The 26,657-nt window shown below is 31.5% G+C and overlaps 1 protein-coding gene across 1 annotated transcript in view; it reads left to right on the plus strand.

The window, feature by feature from the left end:
* The first annotated feature begins 1,402 nt into the window (after positions 1-1,402).
* The window catches only part of LOC143068343 (exportin-1-like), a 34,353-nt gene continuing 9,098 nt past the window's right edge, over positions 1,403-26,657 (plus strand). The window contains exons 1-18 of the mRNA XM_076242317.1: positions 1,403-1,523; positions 11,123-11,275; positions 11,628-11,802; positions 12,308-12,414; positions 12,954-13,069; positions 13,407-13,521; positions 13,831-13,950; positions 14,589-14,643; positions 15,040-15,113; positions 15,682-15,840; positions 16,210-16,410; positions 18,944-19,082; positions 19,631-19,734; positions 20,222-20,299; positions 21,931-22,087; positions 22,422-22,585; positions 23,137-23,376; positions 24,006-24,191. Coding sequence (XP_076098432.1) covers positions 11,144-11,275; positions 11,628-11,802; positions 12,308-12,414; positions 12,954-13,069; positions 13,407-13,521; positions 13,831-13,950; positions 14,589-14,643; positions 15,040-15,113; positions 15,682-15,840; positions 16,210-16,410; positions 18,944-19,082; positions 19,631-19,734; positions 20,222-20,299; positions 21,931-22,087; positions 22,422-22,585; positions 23,137-23,376; positions 24,006-24,191 — 2,322 coding nt within the window. The 5' untranslated portion in view covers positions 1,403-1,523; positions 11,123-11,143. The remainder of the gene's footprint in view (positions 1,524-11,122; positions 11,276-11,627; positions 11,803-12,307; positions 12,415-12,953; positions 13,070-13,406; positions 13,522-13,830; positions 13,951-14,588; positions 14,644-15,039; positions 15,114-15,681; positions 15,841-16,209; positions 16,411-18,943; positions 19,083-19,630; positions 19,735-20,221; positions 20,300-21,930; positions 22,088-22,421; positions 22,586-23,136; positions 23,377-24,005; positions 24,192-26,657) is intronic.

Raw genomic sequence — 26,657 nt, forward strand, 5'->3', positions numbered from 1 at the left:
AATTCAATCACAGAAACAGACATGAAAAAATCTGGCCAATATTATACAGAAATAAAAGTGTTCTAACGTCCAGAGTTAAGGAATGTTATGTCACGGTTCGAAACGACAGTCAATAATCATTACAAAATGTTATTATTAAACCTTATAGTGATCGTGGGTAAATTGCATTCAACTCGTCCGCTTGTATGTCTCAGGGGCGGATCCAACCAATTACAAAAGGGGGGGTCCAACTATATGTACCTATTCAAATGCATTGATCGTCCATTAAAGGGGGTTCCAACCCCCGGAACCCTCCCCCTGGATCTGCCATTGTGTCTGTCCGTTCGTCTATTATATACAATTCTAAAGAAAATGAGACAGAACACAGGAACTGTTGAGAAACATAACATTTCACAACACAAATAAGTGCTCAGTCATCAGAGCTTCCCAGTGGGGAAAAGGGGTGTCGCCTCAGATCAGGGGTTGCTCTAAACGTGTTGGGACATTTTCTGCGACCCACAGACCTGCCATCAGAATAGAAGGGCATCAAATTAAACTTGTGTTATCTTTATATCGGAAAGCAAGAGCACATTAAATCATTGAAGTGAAAATTGGTAAGACTATTTACTAAAAAAGCAAGAGAAATATTTAGAAAAAGAGTACATTTCAGAATGACAGTCGTCTGTTTATTCTGATTCAAAAGAAGTTGCTCGGATAGAAAAAAAACGCTACTGTCAAACTGTACATTCTACTTTTTGACACTGTTTAAAACAATTATATCTTACCGTGATGAAATCTATGATATCAAGTTAAAAGTCAGTAATAATCTCATTTATTTTTTTATATTTCAACAAATTCGTAGTACTTGATTGTCCATTATAAGTCTTACTAGAATTAACAAATCTGTCTCAAATATGATCGAAACTTGGCTTGGATAAAAGAAATGAGACAGCAATCGTCAGTCTAGCTTTTTACAAAAGCTATTACTTGCATTTTGATTGAGTGACCGATTTTTGAAATCGAAAGTAAAAGTAGGTCAAATATTGCGTTTGAGAAACTGTATTTGATTGGATAAATGATAAAAAATTTCCATTTGAAAATATCGACGTATTTTGCTAATAAGTGGGAACAAAAAAAATCTTTTAAAATAATCAACTGTCTAACTGGTTTAAATATATATCTATCGACTTTCGAATATGTGTTATTTCTAAATTAAAAAGTAAAATGTATTTTATCCTTGCGAGAGCACAAACCAATCAAAAAGTTGCTAACAAAATATGTTTTTACGTTAATTAATGAGTTAATAAAGTTTTTACTTTGCAACTATAAATTTATTTAGTCATAATTATTTCTTATATACTATTGAATAATTGCCAGTTTACTAATAATTCATTATTTTTTTCGTAGAATTTGTCTAAAGTTAAATTACGGATTTTACCGAAGACCAAACTGAATGGCGGTTCCTTGCCAGTTTCAACCGGTTAGTCAATTTTTGATGCTTTCTCGCAAGGAGTTGGGTTTGGCCAGAAGAAGAATTAGAAGAGGTAAAATTGGCTTTTAGGGGAAGTTTTTGTATTTCGTTGTTTCAATGTCATGTTCTGAACATTTTCATAGTTTCGTTAAACACGTTTGGAATTTCTCTCATGGAGGCAGCCATATTTGAAGATACAAACAAAAACAAACGGAAGCCTGTTTGGTCATGTGATTTGGGACGTAAAATTCAAACTGTTCAGCGGCAGTGTGGTGGAAATTTCCACTATCATTATGCTCATAAAATTAAGTTAAATTATGTTTTTCGTGATTAAAAGTTAATTTCTGAAAATAAAGAAATGAAATTATTCATATTGTTTTCTTTTTACAATAGTTTTTCTTCATCCAAAAAGTTGCCTATGCCTATGACATATCCCCGAGGAACCAGTAATGACGCACCTAACGTTGTGTTTGTCTCTATATTTAATCTTCCATTTAAAAGAATTAGAAAAACGGAACAGAATGAAAGATTGATCACTTGTTAAAATATTTCAATCATTAAACAGTTTATTTTTGAAACAGTAATAGCAATAAAAATCATGTTTGCTAACATTACAAACGGACTGTCAACCTTATGATGGGCACCAGTAATGACGCACTGTAAACAAACCAGTAAAAACCACTTGCACGTACCTGATGTTCGAAAAAATGCTTCAATCCGGATAATTTAAAGTTAACACTATTCAAAAAATTCAATTTTATTAACAAATTTTGACATTTACAGTCACTTTTATGATCATGTTGATAGCAACACAATTTTTTACATTAATTTAATTGTAAGTTGTATTTTATTTAAAATTTTATATTAAATTGTTCAAAATTTATCAAAGTGACATATATATTCCAAATACTTGAAAATATGAAGTAATTGCATTCATAAAACAACATTGACAATAATACATTTATCAATGTATACTTCATACAATGAATGAAAAAAATAGATAAACCAAAGAAAATTATATAAGCGATGATCATTTGTTCTACAGTGATTCCCGCTTAAATGTAAAACCATGTCACATGACAGTCACATGATTTGAAAAACACAAACTGGGGAAGCATGCGCTTACATACTTTTGCCGATCAAAGTGGATTTAGGACTGATTATCATTTGGGGAAGGGTAGACTGTTTTTTACCTTAATAAAATGTCGGAAATTGCACTATCTTTAATAATTCAAGCAATAAGAACATTTCTGGACAGAGTTTTAGGCATCTATGTTGTAGTCATATGACCTTCACCATTATGTTATGAATTGTAAATTATCAATGACGTCACGGCTTTTGTTTAGAAATATAAAACCCAAAACTAAATTGGTGCGTCATTTCTGGTCCGCGTCAAAACAGGTACCAAGACGATATCCACATGGGTCATTTTCAAAAAATGTCGATTTTTCAGTACACCCATGCTAACTTTTTTTTTATTTCAAATGGAAAGGAGTATGTTCGATAAGGTCCTAAAATGGCCTCCTTTTTTAGCGTAAATTTCAAATTCGGATTTATTGACCAAATTATCACGATAAATTATAGCTAATACATTGACTAGATAGGATATAAGCCATTTTGTTGAAAAATTTACGCTTCTGCGTTTCATTATGATGTCACAAGTTTTACTCATGTTGATTTTTTACGAAAAAATCAATGAAAATGGGTAAATTTCCAAAGATTATTTGACAGGAAACATAGAGCGCATACGTCGACAACAAAGATCTTTTAAACACAGGCACTTGTCTCAGAAAAAAATTTCCTATATACCTTATTATAACACAAGGTACTTAACTTGCATTTTAGAAAAATGTCAGGTGGTGACGAAGTTCCGTTATATGCCGCTTTATAGGCTGTCAACCCCACTAAAACTTGTTATATCGTAAATCTTAATTGATTTATCTTTACAATGGTGTATAACATGCCTACATTTGTTGTCGGAATCATCCGTAGCAATCCTACCAAAGTATGTCAATCGTAATAATTTTGCAAACCGCTGAAGAATTGGCAATACACGTCCGCAGTAAATGATTTATTATAAAAATTGTTTTAAAAAAAACCTGTTAGTTTTCGTATCAATAGAACTTATCATACAGTTAGTAAAATTGTATAATATACCGTGAAAAAAATCTAACAAGTGTTGTTTGTGGTATGTCTAATAAGTTACAAATTTTCCCATGACGTCAATGTCTTGCAGACTCTCTCTTTACTTTACGTATGAAATGAAACAAGATCAGATAACTCCGAGAATCATTTAGACTTTCCCATAGAATTGACCAATCGGAAACCGAGATATACAAGGAGATGTGACGCGTTTATTGCCAATTCTTCAGCGGTTTGCAAAATTATTACGATTGACATACTTTGGTAGGATTGCTACGGATGATTCCGACAACAAATGTAGGCATGTTATACAACATTGTAAAGATAAATCAATTTAGATTTACGATATAACAAGTTTTAGTGGGGTTGACAGCCTATAAAGCGGCATATAACGGAACTTCGTCACCACCTGACATTTTTCTAAAATGCAAGTTGAGTACCTTGTGTTATAATAAGGTATATAGGAAATTTTTTTCTGAGACAAGTGCCTGTGCTTTTAAAATAATGTTTGTGAAGACATTTAACATGTCTTATTTGAATATTAAGCTTGTCGACGCCTGCGCTCTATGTTTCCTGGTCCTTTATTTGTTTGAAATCCAGCTGATTTTGTCAAATTTCACCCAAATCCCATATCTTGACCTTTTTGGGATGTACAAATCAACGTGTTAGAATTAAACTTTGACAAAAACAGCTCTGTTTAACTTTCTCCCATGTCTCTAAGGCAACTTAAAACAATTATTGTCTTGTAACCATGAACTTTATAATTGGGGCCAAATATGGCACTTACCGTACTTACTCCTTTAAGTTTTAATGGCTTAAATGAAAGCTTGTGGGATTAGTGATTCAGAACATTAATAATAAACACACCTTACATCTATTTTGATAAGATCAAACTGCATTTAAGTCCGATTTTGGGGGTATTTGTGTGCGTACAGTGTCAGAAAACCACTTTTCAAATGATTTTTTCGATTTTTGATCGCCTTGATATCTTCAAAAAGGACTTTTTAAGAACGTTAATAATTACTCTAACGAAAAATCGTAGCTTCTTTATTATTGTATGTAACATATTATCTACAAACTAAATCCAATCAGCATACAGGAGTTTCATGTCTCTCCTGTTACCGCTACTTAAATCAGTCATTAAATTATTTTTCCTATGAATATTCAATCAGTCAGTGTTGATTTCAAAAGTGCAAAGTAATCTTTACATTTAAAACGCCTCGTTTCTTGAAGTTTGAATACAGAGACTGAGAGTAACCAATTGATGCACTCTGAAAGTTTGAATACAGAGACTGAGAGTAACAAATTGATGCACTCTGAAAAGTTTGAATTCAGAGACTGAGAGTTAGGAGATAACTGTATTGTATTTTAAGCTCTGACGGCATCAATTGGGGATTTGATGGTTGCAAATTAAGTTTACTGGTGACGCGTTAGCGGAGACAGTAAACGGGTATTTGCGACCATCAAATCCCCAATTGATGCCGTCGGAGCTTAAAATACAATATTGTTATCTCCATTCTAATGAAACTGACAGAAAACAACATTAAAACAAGTATTTAAAATCTGTCATATGCTGTCTGCGCTTGGGCGTAAATAAGTGATGTTATCCAATCAAAATGAACGTTTCAAACAGACTTGGGGTCAATTACATTGCAATGTAATTAATTAAATTACACATTACATTGCAAAAATGATCAATTACATCAATTACACATTACACAGTTTTTGAAATGTAATTAATTAAATTACAATTACTTTACTAATGTAATTAATTAAATTACACATTACATTTGATCATGATATTTTTTAACAATATTTTACATGTATATATATAATGCATGTGTAAAATATTCATGTAAGCATAGTTTAAGCGTTGCATTTGTTAATTATTTAATTTAGTTATTTTAATGTTTTGTCATTTAGACTGAATCTGTTTGGTCTGAAAACAGTAATTGTAATTAGTCTTTCGACAGGGGCTTATAAATGTGCTAGATATTGCTCAATCAAAAAATGGAAGTTTTATGATTAGAAGATCATCATGTTGATAGGAGAGGATATTTGTTCCTATTAACTTGCCAATACATCAAGGTGTATTTTGACATCTCAGAAATGAACTCATTTGAATTAAACATAAGAATAAAAAAATATAAAGGAATTAAAAAAAAAATATAACAATGTATATAATGTCTAAATATTAGCAATATTTTGCTAATTAGATAAAATACATGTAATAGTGGCATTGCCCCTGGACATTTTACTCTGATTATAAACTGCTGTTTGTTTTTACAGCTGTTAATTTTTATTTCTATAATCCTTTTGTGTATACTAATTTGACAAAATTATTGTTACACAGTGACACATTTTTTTGTTTTTGTTAAACAAGGTGATTGATTACTTATCAATCTATATAGTTAAAAGATCTTTCTTAAAAACTGAACAACCCCTATATATTGTCACATTTTTTAAATTATCAAACTATTAAAAAATAATCTGTAGGTCAAATAAATGATATAAAAACTTCAGAATAAATTACAGACTTCATACATTAAAAAAGCATGTGATATCAATATTTGAAAAAATACATATAATTTAAGTTTATATTGTTAAATACAAATCCTAATCTTTAACACCATAAAAGTACATGTAATTGAAATGTAATTCAAAAGTAATTGAGCATTACATGCTTTTTTCATTGTAATTAATTAAATTACCATTACATGTAATTAAAAAAATGCTCAATTACACATTACATTCAATTACATGGAAAATTGTAATGCATTACACTCAATTACCATTACATTTTTAATTACCCCATCCCTGGTTTCAAAAGTTGGTGCATTAGAATAACCAATTGATGCACTCTGAAAAGTTTGAATACAGAGACTGACAGTTGGGAGATAACTGTATTGTATTTTAAGCTCCGACGGCATCAATTGGGAATTTGATGGTCGCAAATTAAGTTTACTGGCGACGCGTTAGCCGAGACAGTAAACAGATATTTGCGACCATCAAATCCCCAATTGATGCCGTTGGAGCTTAAAATACAATATTGTTATCTCCATTCTAATGAAACTGACAGAAAACAACGTTAAAACATGCATTTAAAATCTGTCATATGCCGTCTGCGCTTGCGAGTAAGTCCATAGCATCAATTGTCAATTGATGCCATGTAAATAAGTGATGTTATCCAATCAAAATGAACGTTACAAAAGTTAGTGCATAAGAATAACCAATTGATGCACTCTGAAAAGTTTGAATACAGAGACTGAGAGTACCGGTAACCAATAGACGTATTTACACTTGTATGCAAATTTGTCCGCCATTACGTAAAATCACACAGGTTCCGTAAACTTTGACATCATAATTTAAAATATTTGACGTCACAATTTAAAAGTAATTGTTGCTTCACGTCAAAAGGTGATTCATAGTAGATCTAAGGTCATTCGGAGACAAGATTCAGCTAAATACCAAAAGTGTAAATACGTTTATTGATGCACTCTGAAAAGTTTACAAGAGATGAACTACTCTAGATAAAGACATTTAAAATGCATTTACATTTCAGAATATTAAAAGCTTATTTTGATTATGGATTCCTTTTTAGCACACTTGACCACAATCATTGGTTGGGCATTTGGTTTTAAAAACGTGTCCTGTGATCCAGTTTGCACCAATAAGGTCAAGATGGCTAAAAATAGAACATAGGGGTAATTTGCAAGTATTGTCTTGTAATTTAAATGAAATGTGAAATGATTGTCAATAAGAAAAATATCCACCAGAGTTAAAATGAAGTGGAAGAACGCAATAATAGGCCACCATATGACCTTTAACAAAGAGGGAAAACCCATACTGTATAGTCAGTTATGAAAGGCTTGAACATGAAATAATGAATAGAGAAAACAAACAGCCTGATTTACATACACCAGACAACCACTGTACTACAGTTGGGACATGTACTTATAGAATGTAGCAGGGTTAAATGTGTTAGCAAGGACTTAATCATACCTCTAACCTAAGATATATAGTTATTAACTGTTAAAGATGGAGAAAAATTGACTGGGGAAGAAAAGTTCATTTTTAGCTCACCTGGCCCGAAGGGCCAAGTGAGCTTTTCCCATCGCTTGGCGTCCGGCGTCGTTAACTTTTACAAAAATCTTCTCCTCTGAAACTACTGGGACAAATTAATCCAAACTTGGCCACAATCATCATTGGGGTATCTAGTTTAAAAAATGTGTGGCGTGACCCGACCAACCAACCAAGATGGCGGCCATGGCTAAAAATAGAACATAGGGGTAAAATGCAGTTTTTGGCTTATAACTCAAAAACCAAAGCATTTAGAGCAAATCTGACAGGAGTAAAATTGTTCATCAGGTCAAGATCTATCTGCCCTGAAATTTTCAGATGAATCGAACAACCCGTTGTTGGGTTGCTGCCCCTGAATTGATAATTTTAAGGAAATTTTGCTGTTTTTGGTTATTATCTTGAATATTATTATAGATAGAGAGATAAACTGTAAACAGCAATAATGTTCAGCAAAGTAAGATTTACAAATAAGTCAACGTGACCGAAATGGTCAGTTGACCCCCTAAGGAGTTATTGCCCTTTTTAGTCCATATTTAATTTTAACCATTTTTCGTAAATCTTAGTTATCCTTTACAAAAATCTTCTCCTCTGAAACTACTGGGACAAATTAATCCAAACTTGGCCACAATCATCATTGGGGTATCTAGTTTAAAAAATGTGTGGCGTGACCCGTCCAACCAACCAAGATGGCCGCCATGGCTAAAAATAGAACATGGGGGTAAAATGCAGTTTTTGGCTTATAACTCAAAAACTAAAGCATTTAGAGCAAATCTGACATGAGGTAAAGTTGTTCATCAGGTCAAGATCTATCTGCCCTGAAATTTTCAGATGAATCGAACAACCCATTGTTGGGTTGCTGCCCCTGAATTGATAATTTTAAGGAAATTTTGCTGTTTTTGGTTATTATCTTGAATATTATTATAGATAGAGATAAACTGTAAACAGCAATAATGTTCAGCAAAGTAAGATCTACAAATAAGTGAACATGACCAAAATGGTCAGTTGACCACTTTAGGAGTTATTGTCCTTTATAGTCAATTTTTAACCATTTTTCGTAAATCTTAGTTATCTTTTAGAAAAATCTTCTCCTCTGAAACTACTGGGCCAAATTTAACCAAACTTAGCCATAATCATCATTGGGGTATGTAGTTAAAAAAATGTGTCAGGTAACTCTGCAAACAAACCAAGATGGCGGCCATGGCTAAAAAAAGAACATGGGGGTAAAATGCAGTTTTTGGCTTATAACTCAAAAACCAAAACATTAAGAGCAAATCTGACAGGAAGTAAAATTATTGATCAGGTCACGATCTATCTGCCCTGAAATTTTCAGATGAATCGGATAATTGGTTGTTAGGTTGCTGCCCCTGAATTGGTAATTTTAAGGAAATTTTGCTGTTTTTTTTGTTATCTTGAATATTATTATAGATAGAGATAAACTGTAAACAGCAATAATGTACAGCAAAGTAAGAACTAAAAATAAGTCACTATGACCAAAATAGTCGATTGACCCCCTAAGGAGTTATTGCCCTTCATAGTAAATTTTTAACAATTTTCTTAAAATTTGAAGATTTTCAATAACATGTTCCACAGAAAGTACTGTTATAGATAGAGATAATTGTAAGCAGCAAGAATGTTAAGTAAAGTAAGATCTACAAACACATCACCATCACCAAAACACAATTTTGTCATGAATCCATGCGTGTCCATTGTTTAATATTCACATAGACCAAGGTGAGCGACACAGGCTCTTTAGAGCCTCTAGTTCGTAAATCTTAGTAATCTTTTACAAAAATCTTCTCCTCTGAAACTGCTGGGCCAAATTAATCCAAACTTGGCAACAATCATCTTTGGGATATCTAGTTTAAAAATGTGTGACGTGACCCGGCCAACCAACCAAGATGCCGCCATGGCTAAAAATAGAACATAGGGGTAAAATGCAGTTTTTGGCTTATAACTCAAAAACCAAAGCATTTAAAGCAAATCTGACAAGCAGTAAAAGTGTTTATCAGGTCAAGATCTATCTGTCCTGAAATTTTCAGATGAATCGGACAACCTATTGTTGCGTTGCTGCCCCTGAATTGGTAATTTTAAGGAAATTTTGCTGTTTTTGGTTATTATCTTGAATATTATTATAGATAGAGATAAACTATAAACAGCAATAATGTTCAGCAAAGTAAGATTTACAAATAAGTCAGCATGACCAAAATGGTCAGTTGACCCCTGAAGGAGTTATTGCCCTTTATAGTCAATTTTTAACCATTTTTTCGTAAATCTTGGTAATCTTTTACAAAAATCTTCTTCTCTGAAACTACTGGGCCAAATTAAACAAAACTTTGCCACAATCATCATTGGGGTAATTTGTTTAAAAAATGTGTGGTGTGACCTGGCCAATCAACCAAAATGGCTGCCACGGCTAATAATAGAACATAGAGGTAAAATGCAGTTTTTGGCTTATAACTCAAAAACCGAAGCATTAAGAGAAAATCTGACAGGGTTTAATTGTTTATCAGGTCAAGATCTATCTGCCCTGATGTTTTCACATGGATCGGACAACCCGTTGTTAGGTTACTGTCCTGAATTCGTAATTTTAAGGAAATTTTGCCGTTTTTTGTTATCTTGAATATTATTATAGATAGAGATAAACTGTATACAGCAATAACGTTCAGCAAAATAAGATCTACAAATAAGTTTTGCATGACCAAAATAGTCAATTGACCCCCTAAGGAGTTATTGCCCTTTATAGTTAATTTTTAACATTTTTCATAAATTTTTGTAAATTTGTAGAAAATATTTTCCACTGTAATTACTGGGCCAAGTTCATTATAGACAGAGATAATTGTAGCAACAAGAATGTTCAGTAAAGTAAGATCTACAAACACATCACTATCACCAAAACACAATTATGTCATGAATTTATCCGTGTCCATTATTTAATATGCACAAGCTAAGACCAAGGTGAGCGACACAGGCTCTTTAGAGCCTCTAGTTTAAGATTTATGTATACTAAAATTAAGCATGTTAAGGTGACCAAAACTAACTCTCAACTATATTTAGAATTATTGTCCTAAATTGACTATTGAGATTTTTTTTTGAAAACTTGAATGAAGAGCCTGAGAGAGACACTTGAAAAAATGTGAAAGTGATCACTCACAAGATTTACAAATAAAGCAACTTGACCAAAGGTAACATAAGGTGATTTTTTACACTTGATAATTATATTACTGTAAATTCAGAAATTATTGCGAGATTTTTTATTAATGCAAATGACGCTATTGGGTTAGTCAGAATAACAAGAACCTGATATTTAAAACACATCTGTATACAGCTTTTCCATAAATCACAATAATTAATCTTGCATTTTTCTTATTCTTCCAACTTCTGATTATAAATGCATGCAATAATTTCTAAATCAACAGTACAAGTATACATGTAGTACTATTTTTATTTTAGGGCAAGATAAAAAAATTGTGAATGCCGCCCATAGTTATGAACTCGGCTAATTTATCCGATGAGGTGTCCAAGCTTCTGGACTTTAGCCAGAAGCTCGATATCAACCTTCTGGACAATGTGGTTTCCTTAATGTACACTGGCAATGGCACTCAGGTATACAGTATATTTATTTATTTCTATTATATATGTTATTTGTCATCAAATGCACAACATCACAACATCTAATTAGATAAAAGAATAAGTTGATGGTAATCTACATTCTTGTTTTAAATAAAAAACCTATTATATTTTGATGAAGTAGTAGAATTTAGAAGGAGGTCATCATGAAATGATTAAACAAATATATTGTAGTTTACATGTATGCAAGATTTATCGTATTAAAACCATATATATTTTTAGACTTTGATAGGTCTGTTTAATGATTCAATGAAATGCCACACTTATAAGTTGTATGTTTTTCGATTGCTAAATATCCATATGTCTCTATTTAAAAAAATCTTTTTAGCAAAAAATGGCACAACAAGTTTTAACAGCATTAAAAGAACACCCTGATGCATGGACCAGAGTGGATACAATTTTAGAATATTCTAGTAATCAACAGACTAAATATTACGCACTACAAATATTAGAGAATGTTATTAAAACAAGATGGAAGGTTCTTCCTAGAGCTCAATGTGAAGGTATGTTGATAAAAGTGCTAGTGAATTAAGAATTTAGGGTTTCATTTATATAAAAAAAAAATGTTAGGTAGATGCAGCATATTATGTACAAAAAAAACGTTATAGTTTATAGAATTGTAACAGGTTTTCTTCTGCAGTGAAATGCATGTTTATGTTTACCCACTGACCCCAACTTATTTTCACTGAAAAATTAGCACATTCATTAACCTTTTAATCTTCTTGACAGCGATGTTAAACAGAGTAAAAACACATCTGACTGACAAATATAACTAAGAAAATGCTGCTAACCAAATATATAGTTAATGCAAAACTGGGTCTGTAACCTGATAAGGCTATTTCTCAATTGCTGACCTAATAAAACAAAAGAAAAGCGGCTTTGCTGACCTTATGACCTTAATTTTTTTCAGCAGGTGACAGTTGATGCACATATTATTATTTTTTGTCCTTACAATTTCAAAAAAACGTGTGGTGTTAAAATGAAATCTGAAAATGTTGTATTTTGTAGGAATAAAGAAATATATTGTTGGTCTCATCATAAAAACGTCATCAGATAGTGCTTCACTAGAAAAGGAAAAGGTTTACTTAGGCAAACTTAATATGATTCTTGTGCAAGTAAGTATTAATTGTCCAATAAAACATTTTAAAATTTTAGAATAAACTGATATAACTAGCTATAGAGAATATATTTATAGAAACCAAATGTACAATGTTGTGTAAAAACATCAATATTTACTGATGCAACACCACAAAAACTTAACTACTTACCAGAGAGAACCACATTATTATTTATATGCCGACATCAGTGATTGTTCTTTTGTTTTATTAATTGTGTAAAATTAAAATGTGGAACTTTCAACATTGATTCTTGCTTTTAAGGAAAAGTTATAAAGGGAGCTAAAAATTCTAGAAACCAACAGTTATTTAATTCTTTAGAAAAAAAATTCTGTCTTGGGAATTTCAGCAGACTTACTCTTAATGATTGGGGAGTTGTTACACAAAACCTGAATACCAGACACTTTACATCGTCTAGCACAGTACTTAATCCATACTCCCTTTTGCAAGCTTTATTTATTTATTTTTTTCAAAGTATAGCCCTTTATTTTTCAACTTTATCTATGTAACACCGCTAACCAATGTTTTTCTTTTTGCAGATATTAAAATATGAGTGGCCAAGAAATTGGCCTTCTTTTATCAGTGATATTGTTGGTGCTAGTAAAACAAATGAATCACTTTGTCAGAATAATCTTACTATCATGAAATTATTAAGGTTAGTATTTTAATCACTTCTGGTAAAAATTGTTAAGCCCAGCCTTGAATAGTAGGGAGCATTATTTTTTTTAGGTTTTTACTTAATTCATCCTTCCAACTTCAAGTGAGTTTTTGAAATTTTATTCTTATAATTCAATATTTCTTTGAATGTCATTCAACTTAAAAAGTCACAAAGAATCATACACCCAACTTTACATTAGTTAGATCCATGTTAAAGTTTGACAGTCATAAAATATTAAGTTGTGGTGTATTTATCACACTTGGGGGAAAGTTTATGGTTGACTTTAGATATCTTTATCTAGATTGTAAATAACAATGTTGTGTATTTTTTCCAGTGAAGAAGTATTTGACTTCAGTAGTGGTCAGATGACACAAGCTAAGGCAAAACATTTAAAAGACAGTATGTGCAGTGAATTTTCATCAGTTTTTCAGTTGTGTCAATTTGTTATGGTAAGTAGAATTTCAAGTTTCACTGAGAACCATATAAAGTAAATTCTCACTGATAAGCAATAAATTTTCATTGTCGGAAAGTTTGTTGAAAATTTGGCATCAGGAGGGTAAACTATCTTATAGACATGATAGAGGGTACAGATACATTTGTATAATCCAACACAGTTTGAATAATTGATATTACATTCTCACATATATGATAAACAGGAAAGGCTTTTCAAAATGACAAAGAAAAAATATTTAGTCATTGTAAGTTGTAAATGTTTTGATGTACATAAAAGATGTAGCTTGTGTCATTTTAATTTGTAGGAAAACTCCCAGAATGCTCCATTAGTAGGATCAACATTAGAAACATTACTAAGATTCCTTAATTGGATTCCCTTAGGTTATATATTTGAAACAAAACTGATCACAACTCTAATTTATAAGGTAAGCATTCAGAATATGGTAGCTACTTGTTATTTCTCCAGTTTAAAAAGGAGACGTAATGGTTTGCTCTGTCAGAAGTGAAAACTTTTAACTCGACTAAATCAGTTACACTTTACTTGCGAATGAGAGCTATTTATGACAGAATAGCTTCATATCATTTATAGTTCTGTATTTGATTTTTTTCCAAATTAATTTTTTGGGGATGTGGTTTCATTCCAAATAGATATAAGAAGCTGTGGTATAAGTGCCAATGAGACAACTCCATCCAAGTCACAATTTATAAAAGTAAACCATTTTAGGTAAAAAAAAAACCTGTCTTTTACACAGAGCCTCAGTTTAAAGCACACACCTGGAAGTCATCTTAAGACAGTTTTTTTTTCAAATTCTTAGTAGTTGTGATTTGGTGTGTACCTATAACACAGTCACATGAATTCTGATCTTTGAAATCTGAAGTCGCTTCTCAGAATACTTTTCTGTAGTTTCTAGTATCTCTTTTGTGTTGTTTGTTTAATTTTTTGTAAAGAAAATTAGTACACTTATGTGCTTAGAAATTTTTCACTGGAAATACAGTTTCTTTGAGGTAGATGTGGCAATTAATTTAAAATTATGATACATTTTTATTGTATTTTTTATTTCAGTTTTTGTCTGTGCCAATGTTTAGAAATGTTACTTTAAAATGTCTCACAGAAATAGGTAAGTTTATTGTTGATCTCCAGATGTATATTATAGAGTTGTTATAATAATGAGCCTGAAGAATATTTATGGGGAAATGTATGAATGTAGCCTAAGTTCCCTTTGTGAAACGACAAAAAATGAATTTTCCATTTTTCTGAGACTCTTGCTACACTAAGTTTACATAAATCATTAACTTTTATACCTAACGATTGATTAGTATTGGATGCTGAACATCTAGTGGCATATATTGCATGTACATTTACAACATATATCAGTCTGTTTGATCTCTAGATAAACAGACCTGGGAAAGGGTCATGGATTTAACAGTTACTATGAAACAAGTTTTGTGTATGTAAGATATTGATGGCCTTTTTTTCATATCATGGCAATACGAATACAAATCTTCTTTTACAGCCGCTGTACAAGTATCGCAATATGATGAACAGTTTATCCAGTTATTTACTCTTGCCATGACACAACTCAAACAGGTAAGTCAAAAGTCATTTACTATGACTAAGAGATTTAAGCATGTAGGCACCTTTAAACTCCAGCATTGAATCCAATCCTCATCAAACCATGCTTTATGCTTGGCCATTGATCAAATTTAATGCTGGTTGATTTTCACAAATATTTGCAACACAAATTTAAAAGACAAAATAATAGATGCAACAGTGCAGTTCCAGTTGCATTTAATCTTCATCAAATATTTTTCAGGGAACTATCTTTTATGATATCAAGATCATAGTTGCCTGAATTCATTCAAAAATAGCCATTTATATATTACAATATTCTGTTTTTAAATTGTCGACTGAATCTTAAAAGAATGTTGGAAGTGTTATAGAATTCTTTTAATAGTTGTTTTATTTGGTTTTTAAAACAGGAAACAAGCATCAGTGCCAATGAAGTAATAGACTTGAATAAAATTACTAAAATATGCACACATAAATAAAAGTAGCTTATGTATGTGTTGTACTATGAGAAAGATGTTGTTAATCTTACTTTTGTAATTATTTCAACATATACAAAGGTCAGTGATAACAAATATATGTTTTGCAGGTTTTACCTTTACAAACAAATTTGAAAGATGCCTACCAAAAAGGAACAGATGATGAACAGAAGTTTATACAAAATCTTAGTCTTTTCTTGTGTACGTTTTTAAAAGAACATGGCATGTTAATAGAAAGAAAAACAGAATTACATGAAGAATTGTTGGAGGTGAGTGTTCTGGGTATCTCTTATACAAAGCAGTTAAAGGATTGTCTTTAATTTTCTATTTTGGTTGATAGCGTCATTGATGATGGTTATATTTGTACAAATGCTGATCAATCATTGCTTCTTGTATATTAATTATTTGGGGGCTGCTTATATCAACACATATAAGTTGTTGATTAATCATTTTATCAACCTCATCGAACTTCAACGATTGTTTAACATTTTTCAAAGTTGTGTTTTTTAGATTAGGGTCATTTAATTCTGTGTTCAAGGAAGCTATTTAATGTTCACTTGAATTAAATGGAAGAAAGAAACTTTGAAAAGAATTATAATTAATTTAAACAGTAAAAATATGTGATATTTTGTTTGTAGGCATTGCATTATCTCATCCTCATCTCTGAAGTAAAGGATGTTGAAATCTTCAAAATAGTTTTAGAGTATTGGAATACCTTAGCATCAGATTTATATAGGGAAAGTCCATTTACAACATCCACATCCCCATTGCTAATTGGAAAGTCTCATCATAATGAAATGCCAGCTAGAAGGCAGTTGTATAATCAAGTATTATCTAGGGTTTGTATTTAAATTATTGGGTTTCAACTGGTTCATACTGGACATTCTTTGTTGATAAGTGATACAAACAGTTTAAAAAGCAAAGTACACACAACAGATGTTGTTCAAGATAATAAACATACAATTATTTCCAACAGTAAATTACTATGATTACTGTATAAAAAAATTATCTTTTGGCTTAGAAATGCTTCAAGGTTTTAGTTATTTCCAATTTTCTTAATCAGAAATTAACAGTCACAAAATTTCATTTACAGTAATAACAGGATAAATATTCTTAACATGACGGATATTAGGCCAAATAAAAATATATGTCTGTTTAAGGTTACATCCTTCAAAAAAATAGGGTAGGTAGGTAGGTATTTCCATTTATTTTATTTTTTCATTATATTTTTTTGGCGAGATGTGTGATGTTGTTACATGTTGTAAATTTAAGTGTAACGGTTTTGTGACACCCCTGCAGACCATACATATTATTAAATGGGTTAGTCTTTATAAAATGGTCAGTACTTGGCTAACCTCTATAAGTACTAAAAATTACCCGCAGAATTTATAAATAAAAAAAAAAAAAACATGCCTGTTTTAACAGGTTAAATTCTTGATTTGAAATATAATTGCAGGGATTGGTGTTATGTCAATAGGGTGACGTCAGAATTCTTCTTATTTAAACATTGACATATTCAAACATCTTCAACAGCTAAGTTCCCGTCAACATTAAAACCTTCACCTTGTTGAATTTCAGTCTTCCAAGTCACTGTTACTTTGTATGATTTTGCAGGTTCATGTTTACTATGGTACAGATCGAACACATTGGTATCAATTTTTAACTTTAATGCGACCACGCTTGCTGCCTCTGACAGCCTGTTGGGCCATGCAAGCTGCCATTGAGATCTAGATCATCATCATGCTTAATATAGAGGATGCGATTTTTGTCGAGCCTGCAACTTTTGTTGCAGAAAGCTCGACATAGGGATAGTGATCCGGCGGCGGCGGCGGTGTTAGCTAACTTCTTAAAAGCTTTATATTTTAGAAGGTGGAAGACCTGGATGCTTCATACTTTGTATATAGATGCCTCATGTTACGAAGTTTCCGTCAGTCACATGTCCAATGTCCTTGACCTCATTTTCATGGTTCAGTGACCACTTGAAAAAAAAGTTCAAATTTTTGTAATGTTGAATTCTCTCTTATTATAAGTAATAGGATAACTATATTTGATATGTGCGTACCTTGCAAGGTCCTCATGTCTGTCAGACAGTTTTCACTTGACCTCGACCTCATTTCATGGATCAGTGAACAAGGTTAAGTTTTGGTGGTCAAGTCCATATCTCAGATACTATAAGCAATAGGGCTAGTATATTCGGTGTATGGAAGGACTGTAAGGTGTACATGTCCAACTGGCAGGTGTCATCTGACCTTGACCTCATTTTCATGGTTCAGTGGTTATAGTTAAATTTTTGTGTTTTGGTCTGTTTTTTTCCATACTATATGCAATAGGTCTACTATATTTGTTGTATGGAATGATTGTAAGGTGTACATGTCTAGCGGGCAGATGTCATGTGACCTTGACCTCATTTTCATGGTTCAGTGGTTATAGTTAAATTTTTGTGTTTTGGTCTGTTTTTTTCATACTATATGCAATAGGTCTACTGTATTTGTTGTATGGAATGATTGTAAGGTGTACATGTCTAGCGGGCAGATGTCATGTGACCTTGACCTCATTTTCATGTTCAGTGGTCAAAGTTAAGTTTTTGAGTTTTGGTCTTTTTATCTAATACTATATGCCATAGGTCAACTTTATTTAGTGTATGGAAATATTTTATGATCTTTATGTCAGTAGCGCAGGTTTCTTTTGACCCTGACCTCATTTTCACGGTTCATTGCACAGTGTTAAGTTTTTGTGTTTTGGTCTATTTTTCTTAAACTATAAGTAATAGGTCAACTATATATGTTGTATATAAGCATTGTTAGCTGTACATGTCTGCCTGGCATGGTTCATCTGACCTTGACCTCATTTTCATGGTTCATTGGTCTTTGTTTAGTTATCTTGGTTAATGTTAAGTTTATGAGACAGTTGTAATAAAACTTTATACTTAGGACTATCAACATAATATCAATGATTAGTATAGAAGGCGAGACATTTCAGCGTGTGCACTCTTGTAAAATTTAAGCGCACAGATGATCATGCAACTTCTTTCACTTTTGTATTAAACTGAAAGTAGGTGTTTCCGACTTTGTACTTTCACTCTCGATTTCATTTTTAAATAAAATGACATAGGGTCGGCAGACTCGGCACCCAATAATAGGGACAGTCGAGTTACCGTAAACTGGCATATATTCTTTTGGCCTTATCAGATCACATTTTATTTGTTTTGTCCTGATTTTAAAAATCAAGAAGGGGTTCTTTTAATTTGATTTTTTTTTTTTGAAAAGCTTCAAATGTAAACTTTATATCTTAAATGTTGCAAAAAGATTCATTCTCAATGTTCCATTCATTATTTTGTTTTGCTTTATTTTATAACACATATTATTTTAATAGGTAAGGAGAGTTATGATATCTCGGATGGCTAAACCTGAAGAAGTATTGGTTGTGGAAACAGACCAAGGAGAGGTTGTCAGAGAATTTTTAAAAGACACAGACTCTATTAACTTATATAAAAACATGAGGGAAACATTAGGTATGCTTGTTCTTAAACATCATTTATAAGAATTTATGTTACATTTTTCTATGAAATATGTGGAAAGGCATATTTTAGTCCTGTCTGTCCATTACTAGTTGACCCCTGTGTAATGTAGCCCCTTTTATTTTATTTTTTTATAAGGAATTAAGGTTATTGGATTGGAATCAAGCTCTAAAGAAACAATTGTAGTGTATACCTTGAACAGATTGGTTTATGGGGTTTCCCATAGCAAGACATGGACCCCCGCATACAAGTTTGTCAACACAAACTCGTGCAAGTTTCATTTAGTTGATTGGAATGAGGATATAAAGCTTGAATGAATTGATTCATCATTAATGTTTTGTGCAGATCATACAAATTTCTAGAAGTTGTATTTATTTTGGTTATTTGGGACGAAAGGAAATAGAGACATAAAGGTGAGTCATACAATAAACTTTTAATTGGGTTGTTGTTTTAGCATTAATTTGATTTGGTACATTTGTAAATTAATGAAAAATCAAAGCACTTTGGTTTTAAAGAGAGTAAATGTATGTTTTGTTTTACAGTTTATTTGACTCATCTTGACTACGCAGACACAGAATCAATAATGACAGAAAAATTACATAATCAGGTCAATGGGACAGAATGGTCGTGGCAAAACTTGAACACAGTAAGTTGCTAGAATATTATCTCAACAAATGTAGAGAGAATAGGTGTAAAATTGCATTTTTATGTAACAGTTATATCTCATTGGCTAAGATTTAATGTTGAATCTCCAATGAACAAGTTGTTACTAGATTGAATTGCTTGAATCAACAAATGCATTGACTACTTTGTAATCGAAAAGAAACCATTTATTACAACATAAACATAAATAACACCCTTTATATGTGATAATATAAAATTTTAAGTTTTTATTGGAGTGACATCATGATCAGCCTTGAGATTCATGATGTTCACAGAATTTAATTTTAATTTTTGGTTTATATAAAATGTTCCTATGGAATGAATTTTTGGATTTCATGCCATTCAATTTTTAGAAGTTTTGTTCATTCAAAACAGTTGCAATTAGAAGACACTGATATTTTTTAGTTCATGAAAATACAAACTTTGTGAGAATTGACATCCAATTAAGTTTTTAAAAATTTCTCTTCTAGTTATGTTGGGCAATAGGCTCAATAAGTGGGGCTATGCATGAAGATGATGAAAAAAGATTCTTAGTAACAGTTATAAAGGTAAGAATAAAACCAGTTGTTTTCAGATTTTTATATCTCCATGAACATTGTTTACGAGACACATATTTGATCATTAGTTCTGTAAACAGAATGGAATCTAGTGTTGGATATCTTTTCATAAAAACACTGAATTCTAAACTGTTTATTATATCATCATGTGTGGATAGAAATATAGAAAAAAAAATGTTTTGTTTACAGTGTTCATGGTACTTGTTAGACCAGCTTATTAAATTCCTTTATTCTCATATCCTTCCTTCCAATTATTATCTGCAGATTCAATCTCTTATTATTATTGGTAGATGAAAGAAAAACATACATTTTAATATGGAAATTGTTCTTTCCCATACCAGAAAAAATGAAATAAATCTGCATGACAAAATTTTAAAAAATTGAAATGAGAATCATGGAATTATTTTGTTTGGCCTCATTTCTGTTGAATATAATTGGTGTTATCAGTTCACAAGAAATTCATATTATTGTAGTCATTGACACATCTTTTAAAAAGATCAGTGAGTACCTGTCTGACATAAAATATCTTGATTAACTTATATACTTTTATGATAAAGTTTTCACCAAAAAAAATAATATATAGTTCAGAATAATACTAAGTTGAGGTTTGAAGAACTGATTGCACCAAGAAAGTACTTTATATGGCATGTATATATTTTTCTTAAACTATACATCATCACTTGTAACCTAAGCAAAAGTCAACAGATAAACTAGAATTTAGAATGTTAGATTCAGACTAATCGATAAGAAATAGCTTACAAGAGGTGAAATAGTGACACTGCTACTGTTTCTTGCAGGGTGATTGGCTTTTTAACTGACTGTGATGGAATGGTTTCTGCTAATTAGTAAATATATTACATGTCATCATGTTCAGTAAATTAGAATTAACAATATAAAACAAACATATTATATGGGAAAGACATTTTGAGATTTATGTATGGGTTGGTTCTCCTTTAGAACATTTTCATAGTACCTTCCCTGGGGCCCATACATTAATGGTACAATAAGGCCTAGTTTTTTTTTTTAATTTGTGGTTTACAGAGTTCAATTTGAAATCTTCAGGACATCTGCTTTAGGGAGAATCGGATTAGATAAACGTGAACAGCTTAATAGTGAAACATGACAAGAAAAGAAAATGACCAATTTACAAAGGTTTCTTATGTTCAAGAGAAAAAAAGCTTTAAACTTTGATTTCTCTCTGAAAAGTAAAAAATTGGCAGATCTGTAAACCAACAAATAAAAACTAGCCTTGCATTAAATTTGTTTTATATGTGTGAAATATTTATGCATGAACAGAGGTTTTCTGAATTGACGACATTTTCTATATAAAAGAAAGCATGAATTTAATTAGTGCAATTTGTATGTTTTATATATATATATTATAGGTTGCTGTTCCGAAAAATATAAATGTTTTGGTTTTCAATATTCTTTTGTTTTAAAGTAAAATTTCTTCACTGATTATATATTTCATGTTAAGATAGTTTGATTTATTATAATAAAGATAAACAAAAGACAATGGAGAAATTTATGTTCTTTTTATTGTTATGATTGTCATGATTTTCATTGTTTTGAGTTTATATGCATGTTTCCAATCTTTGACTAATATATATTATGCATTGTAGGACTTGTTAGGGTTGTGTGAACAAAAAAGAGGAAAAGACAATAAGGCAATAATAGCTAGTAATATTATGTATGTGGTGGGACAGTATCCAAGATTCCTTCGTGCTCATTGGAAATTCCTGAAAACAGTAGTTAACAAATTGTTTGAATTCATGCATGGTAAGTTATTATTTTGTATAATATTAATGTGGATTACTGTAACACACTTTCTCTTTCAATCTCACCTAGTCCTTTATCCATGTGAGCTATTGTTATCATTTAGTATCTGTCTTCTTGGAAACCATAGTATCTTTCAAACTTGTGATAAATGATTCTTAGAATATCTTATTCAAAGTTTTGTGTTTTTGTCCTATGGGAATGTGATGGTGCAAGGCCATCTTGTGATTCTGTGGAGATGACTGCACTGTGTGGTCATGGCAATGCTGTTATTTGAATTTGTACATGTTGAATGTTTTGGCACGAGTAATTGAAGTTGTATTGACATTTATTTCAGAGACACATGACGGTGTGCAGGATATGGCATGTGATACATTCATTAAAATAGCACAAAAATGTAGACGACATTTTGTACAGGTCCAGGTTGGAGAAGTGATGCCATTCATTGAGGAAATATTAAATGGAATTAATACAATTATTTGTGATCTTCAGCCACAACAAGTAAGTTGTTTTGTATTGAGAAAATTATTGCTGGTGGACAAAAACAATTTTCAACTGAAAAGTTTGTTCAACAAAAAACCATGTAGGCATCAATAAGTTGACCTAAATGTCGTTGTTGTTCTCTTATTCAGTATGAACTGCCTCTCGTAAGGTGATATCAAATAAGTACCTCTCATAATGCCATACTAATATAATTTCTAGATAACTTGTTACCATATTTTCTGTTTCTCTAGAGTGTTGAATACTACTAAATGAATTTTCTAAATGCAAATTAAACATAAAAACAAATTGAAAATCTTGTGCACAATCTTGTTATATTTGACAAAGATTTTAAAGTGCAGACATTTAATGTTAGTAGATGTGTATAGCACTAAGTTTATCTCTATCTGAAAGACTATTTACATGCATAAATATAGAAAACAACATAAAAACTAATGGGAACAAAAACCTAGCTCAAATTTCATAGAAATAAAGACTAAAGATTAATGAGTGTGTTGCATTGTAGCTCCTTTTAGATAAACACATAGGTGAGATTTTTTTTTCAATTAAAGGTGCATACATTCTATGAGGCAGTAGGTATGATGATAAGTGCTCAGACTGATCAAACGGCTCAAGAACACTTGATAGAACGTTATATGTTGTTACCTAACCAAGTGTGGGATGGTATCATTAACCAAGCAACACATAATGTGGAAGTACTGAAAGATCCTGATGCAGTAAAACAGTTAGGAAATATCTTAAAGACAAATGTCCGAGCTTGTAAAGCTTTAGGACATCCATATGTTGCACAAGTAGGTTTATTTAGTTGATCTGTCAAAAAATAAGTTTTGATTTAATGTACACTTTTTTAATTTATTTAATGAAGAATACTCGAACTAAAAAATGTTAAAAGCCAAGGATGTATGAATGCTTTGAAATCTATATGACCAAAAGGGAGATACAAGTATAGCAAAATACATGTTCATCTTATGTCAGCTTTGCCTGTGGGAGTTGGAAGCTTAGTTTCTTTTATACCTAAATCAGATTGAAGGTGTTTCAGTAGCCCAATGATGTAGAACTTAAAAGCAGAGACTGTATCAGTATGTTATAATTGCAACAAATCTACCAAAAAATACATTTCTATTCTTTTCATTATTCATTCTTAAATTTTTCTCGACCCTGTTTCTTCTGATATTCCAGATTTGTTGTAGTTATACATCACTGTTGGTCAGTGACAAGTGATTATGAGAGCTGAGGGCTTTGATTTAATAAGGAAAATGAAATAGCACATTTTTTTGGGGTGAAATCAAACAAGGAATACCTTTCACAAAGCACAGTAGTTTGTGATGATCAGCCATTTCATATGAGAATATACTTAGATACATGTATAGAAAAATTTTGCAAGACACTGCTACTATTTATACAATTGTGTATATTTTAGCTTGGAAGAGTTTACTTAGATATGCTGAACGTTTACAAAGTAATGAGTGAGAACATTAGTAGTGCAATAGCCAGCAATGGTGAAAGTGTCACCAAACAACCTCTCATTAGAAGTATGAGAACAGTAAAGAAAGAAGCGTTAAAATTGATCTCCGGATGGGTTAGCAGATCAAATGATCCTCAAATGGTATGTTAAAAGTTGATAAAATGTTTCTGGGGTATATGATTGAAAAGGTTGACAATTTGATTTAACTTGAAATAATGAGAACTGCATTAATCATACTTAATTTATCTATTGACAAATATGTTGTTGAGTGATATGTTTAAAAGGGTTCTGTGGAGACCTAATATTTTCCAGCTTGTGGCAAAAATAGAAAAGAAATCCTATCTACCAACCTACCTTATAACATCTAGGAGGGTACCGAAGATACAATGCATTCTGTTTGGGATATTTTGAGCACAATGTTACATTCAGCTTCTCATTCTAATATATATATTTTAGCGTATAACCATCATACGATATTACATATGTATATGTTAACTTAAAAGTTTTGGTATTTGTTAATAACCTAAAATAAAATATTCTGTTTAATAAAAATCTAGGGTGGAGATGAAAAACTTTGTAAGCCCAATGATGTAGAAATTCAAATCAGAGACTGTATCAGAATGTGAAATTGCAACAAATCTACCAAAATTGTTTGTCTTAAAGTTATTTATTATTTTTTAGTTTCTAGCAAAATTACTTGCTATTATAGATTTGTTGTAGTTTGACAGCTCTGTTGGTCAGTGATCATGTGATTATGAGAGCTGAGGGCCTTGACATTATTTTTAGAATTTTACAACTATATCCTACATAAAAATGATCATTGTACTTAATTTTAAGTTATAGTTGCCTTTAAAGTTGACCAAGTGAATATGCATGAAAATGTTAATGGAGCAACAGTGTGACAATTGTCCTAAAAAAAATTTAGATTTATTTTGCTTGATGCTGACAAAATGTGGCAAAATTAATTTCCCAAATTAGCTCTTATAATTAACAAATCTTGAGATCCCCTTTAAATACATTATTAGTATTCATCAAAATTTTCGTCTTGAGGGGGAAAAAAATTGATTTGTTTTTATGCCCAATGTAATTGAAAAGTGGACCATATCTTCAAACTCTTTTAGATCATTTTTTAGTAGCAATAAACAAAAGAACTATGTCAATTGGACATGCTTTGATACTATTTATGCACTTGAATTTTTACTTGATAACATTTTTGTTCGCTTTGGAGATTCCGTATATCGTCAAGTTATTGGAATTCCAATGGGGACTAACTGTGCACCACTTATTGCGGACCTGTTTTTGTATTGTTATGAGTTACAATTTATGACTAAAATTAGCAAAGACCCATCAAAACAACATTTGATACAAAAATTTAACAATACTTTTAGATATTTGGATGATATATTGGCTCTAAATAATGACGACTTCAGTATGTATACTAAAGAAATTTATCCTGTAGAACTTACTTTAAATAAAGCTAATGATAACAATGACCACTGCCCTTTCCTCGATCTTGATATCTATATCATAAACGGGAAGCTTAATACAAAAATTTATGATAAAAGAGATGATTTTTCATTTCCTATTGTTAATTATCCATTTTTAGATGGTGACGTTCCCTTGTCACCATCTTATGGTGTTTATATATCTCAACTTGTACGATTCGCTCGTGTATGTAACAATGTATTAGATTTTAGCGAGAGAAATTTATGTATTACTGAAAAATTATTACACCAGGGTTTTCGATATCACAAACTGGTCAAAACATTTACTAAATTTTATCACCGGTATAAGGAAATAATTCGTAAATATAACTCAACATGCAGACATCTTATACGTTCAGGTATTTCACATCCAAAATTTTATGGAAATATTCTTTATAAAGCACAAAAATGTCAGTATTCTCCTCAGAAACTAACAAAACCTTTAAATAGACTTATTAAAAGGGGATATAGTTACGATACTGTTGTCAGGTCATTAAAGATTGCATATTTTGGCTTTAACATTGATTCACTGATAGGGTCTTTGCATCGGAACTAAACACATTTATTTCTTAAAAAAAACAGTTGTTGGCATGACACGGGTTATGTTCTTCTCATACATTTTATGATAGTATGATACTAAATCCCTAACGGGAGGGATTGTACCTGATATTCATATGATGAAGACATAATCTTTCAATCAGTTTAATTGAGGTCTGGAGCTGGCATGTCAGTTAACTGCTAGTAGTCTGTTGTTATTTATGTATTATTGTCATTTTATTTATTTTCTTTTGTTACATCTTTTGACATCAGACTCGGACTTCTCTTGAACTGAATTTTAATGTGCGTATTGTTATTCTTTTACTTTTCTACATTGGCTAGAGGTATAGGGGGAGGGTTGAGATCTCATAAACATGTTTAACCCCGCCGCAATTTTGCGCCTGTCCCAAGTCAGGAGCCTCTGGCCTTTGTTAGTCTTGTATGATTTTAATTTTTAGTTTCTTGTGTATAATTCGGAGTTTAGTATGACGTCCATTATCACTGTACTATTATGCATATTTTAGGGGCCAGCTGACGGACACCTACGGGTGCGGGAATTCTCGCTACATTGAAGACCCATTGGTTG

This window comes from Mytilus galloprovincialis, chromosome 3, assembly GCF_965363235.1.
Source record: "Mytilus galloprovincialis chromosome 3, xbMytGall1.hap1.1, whole genome shotgun sequence".
In the NCBI taxonomy this organism is placed as follows: domain Eukaryota; kingdom Metazoa; phylum Mollusca; class Bivalvia; order Mytilida; family Mytilidae; genus Mytilus; species Mytilus galloprovincialis.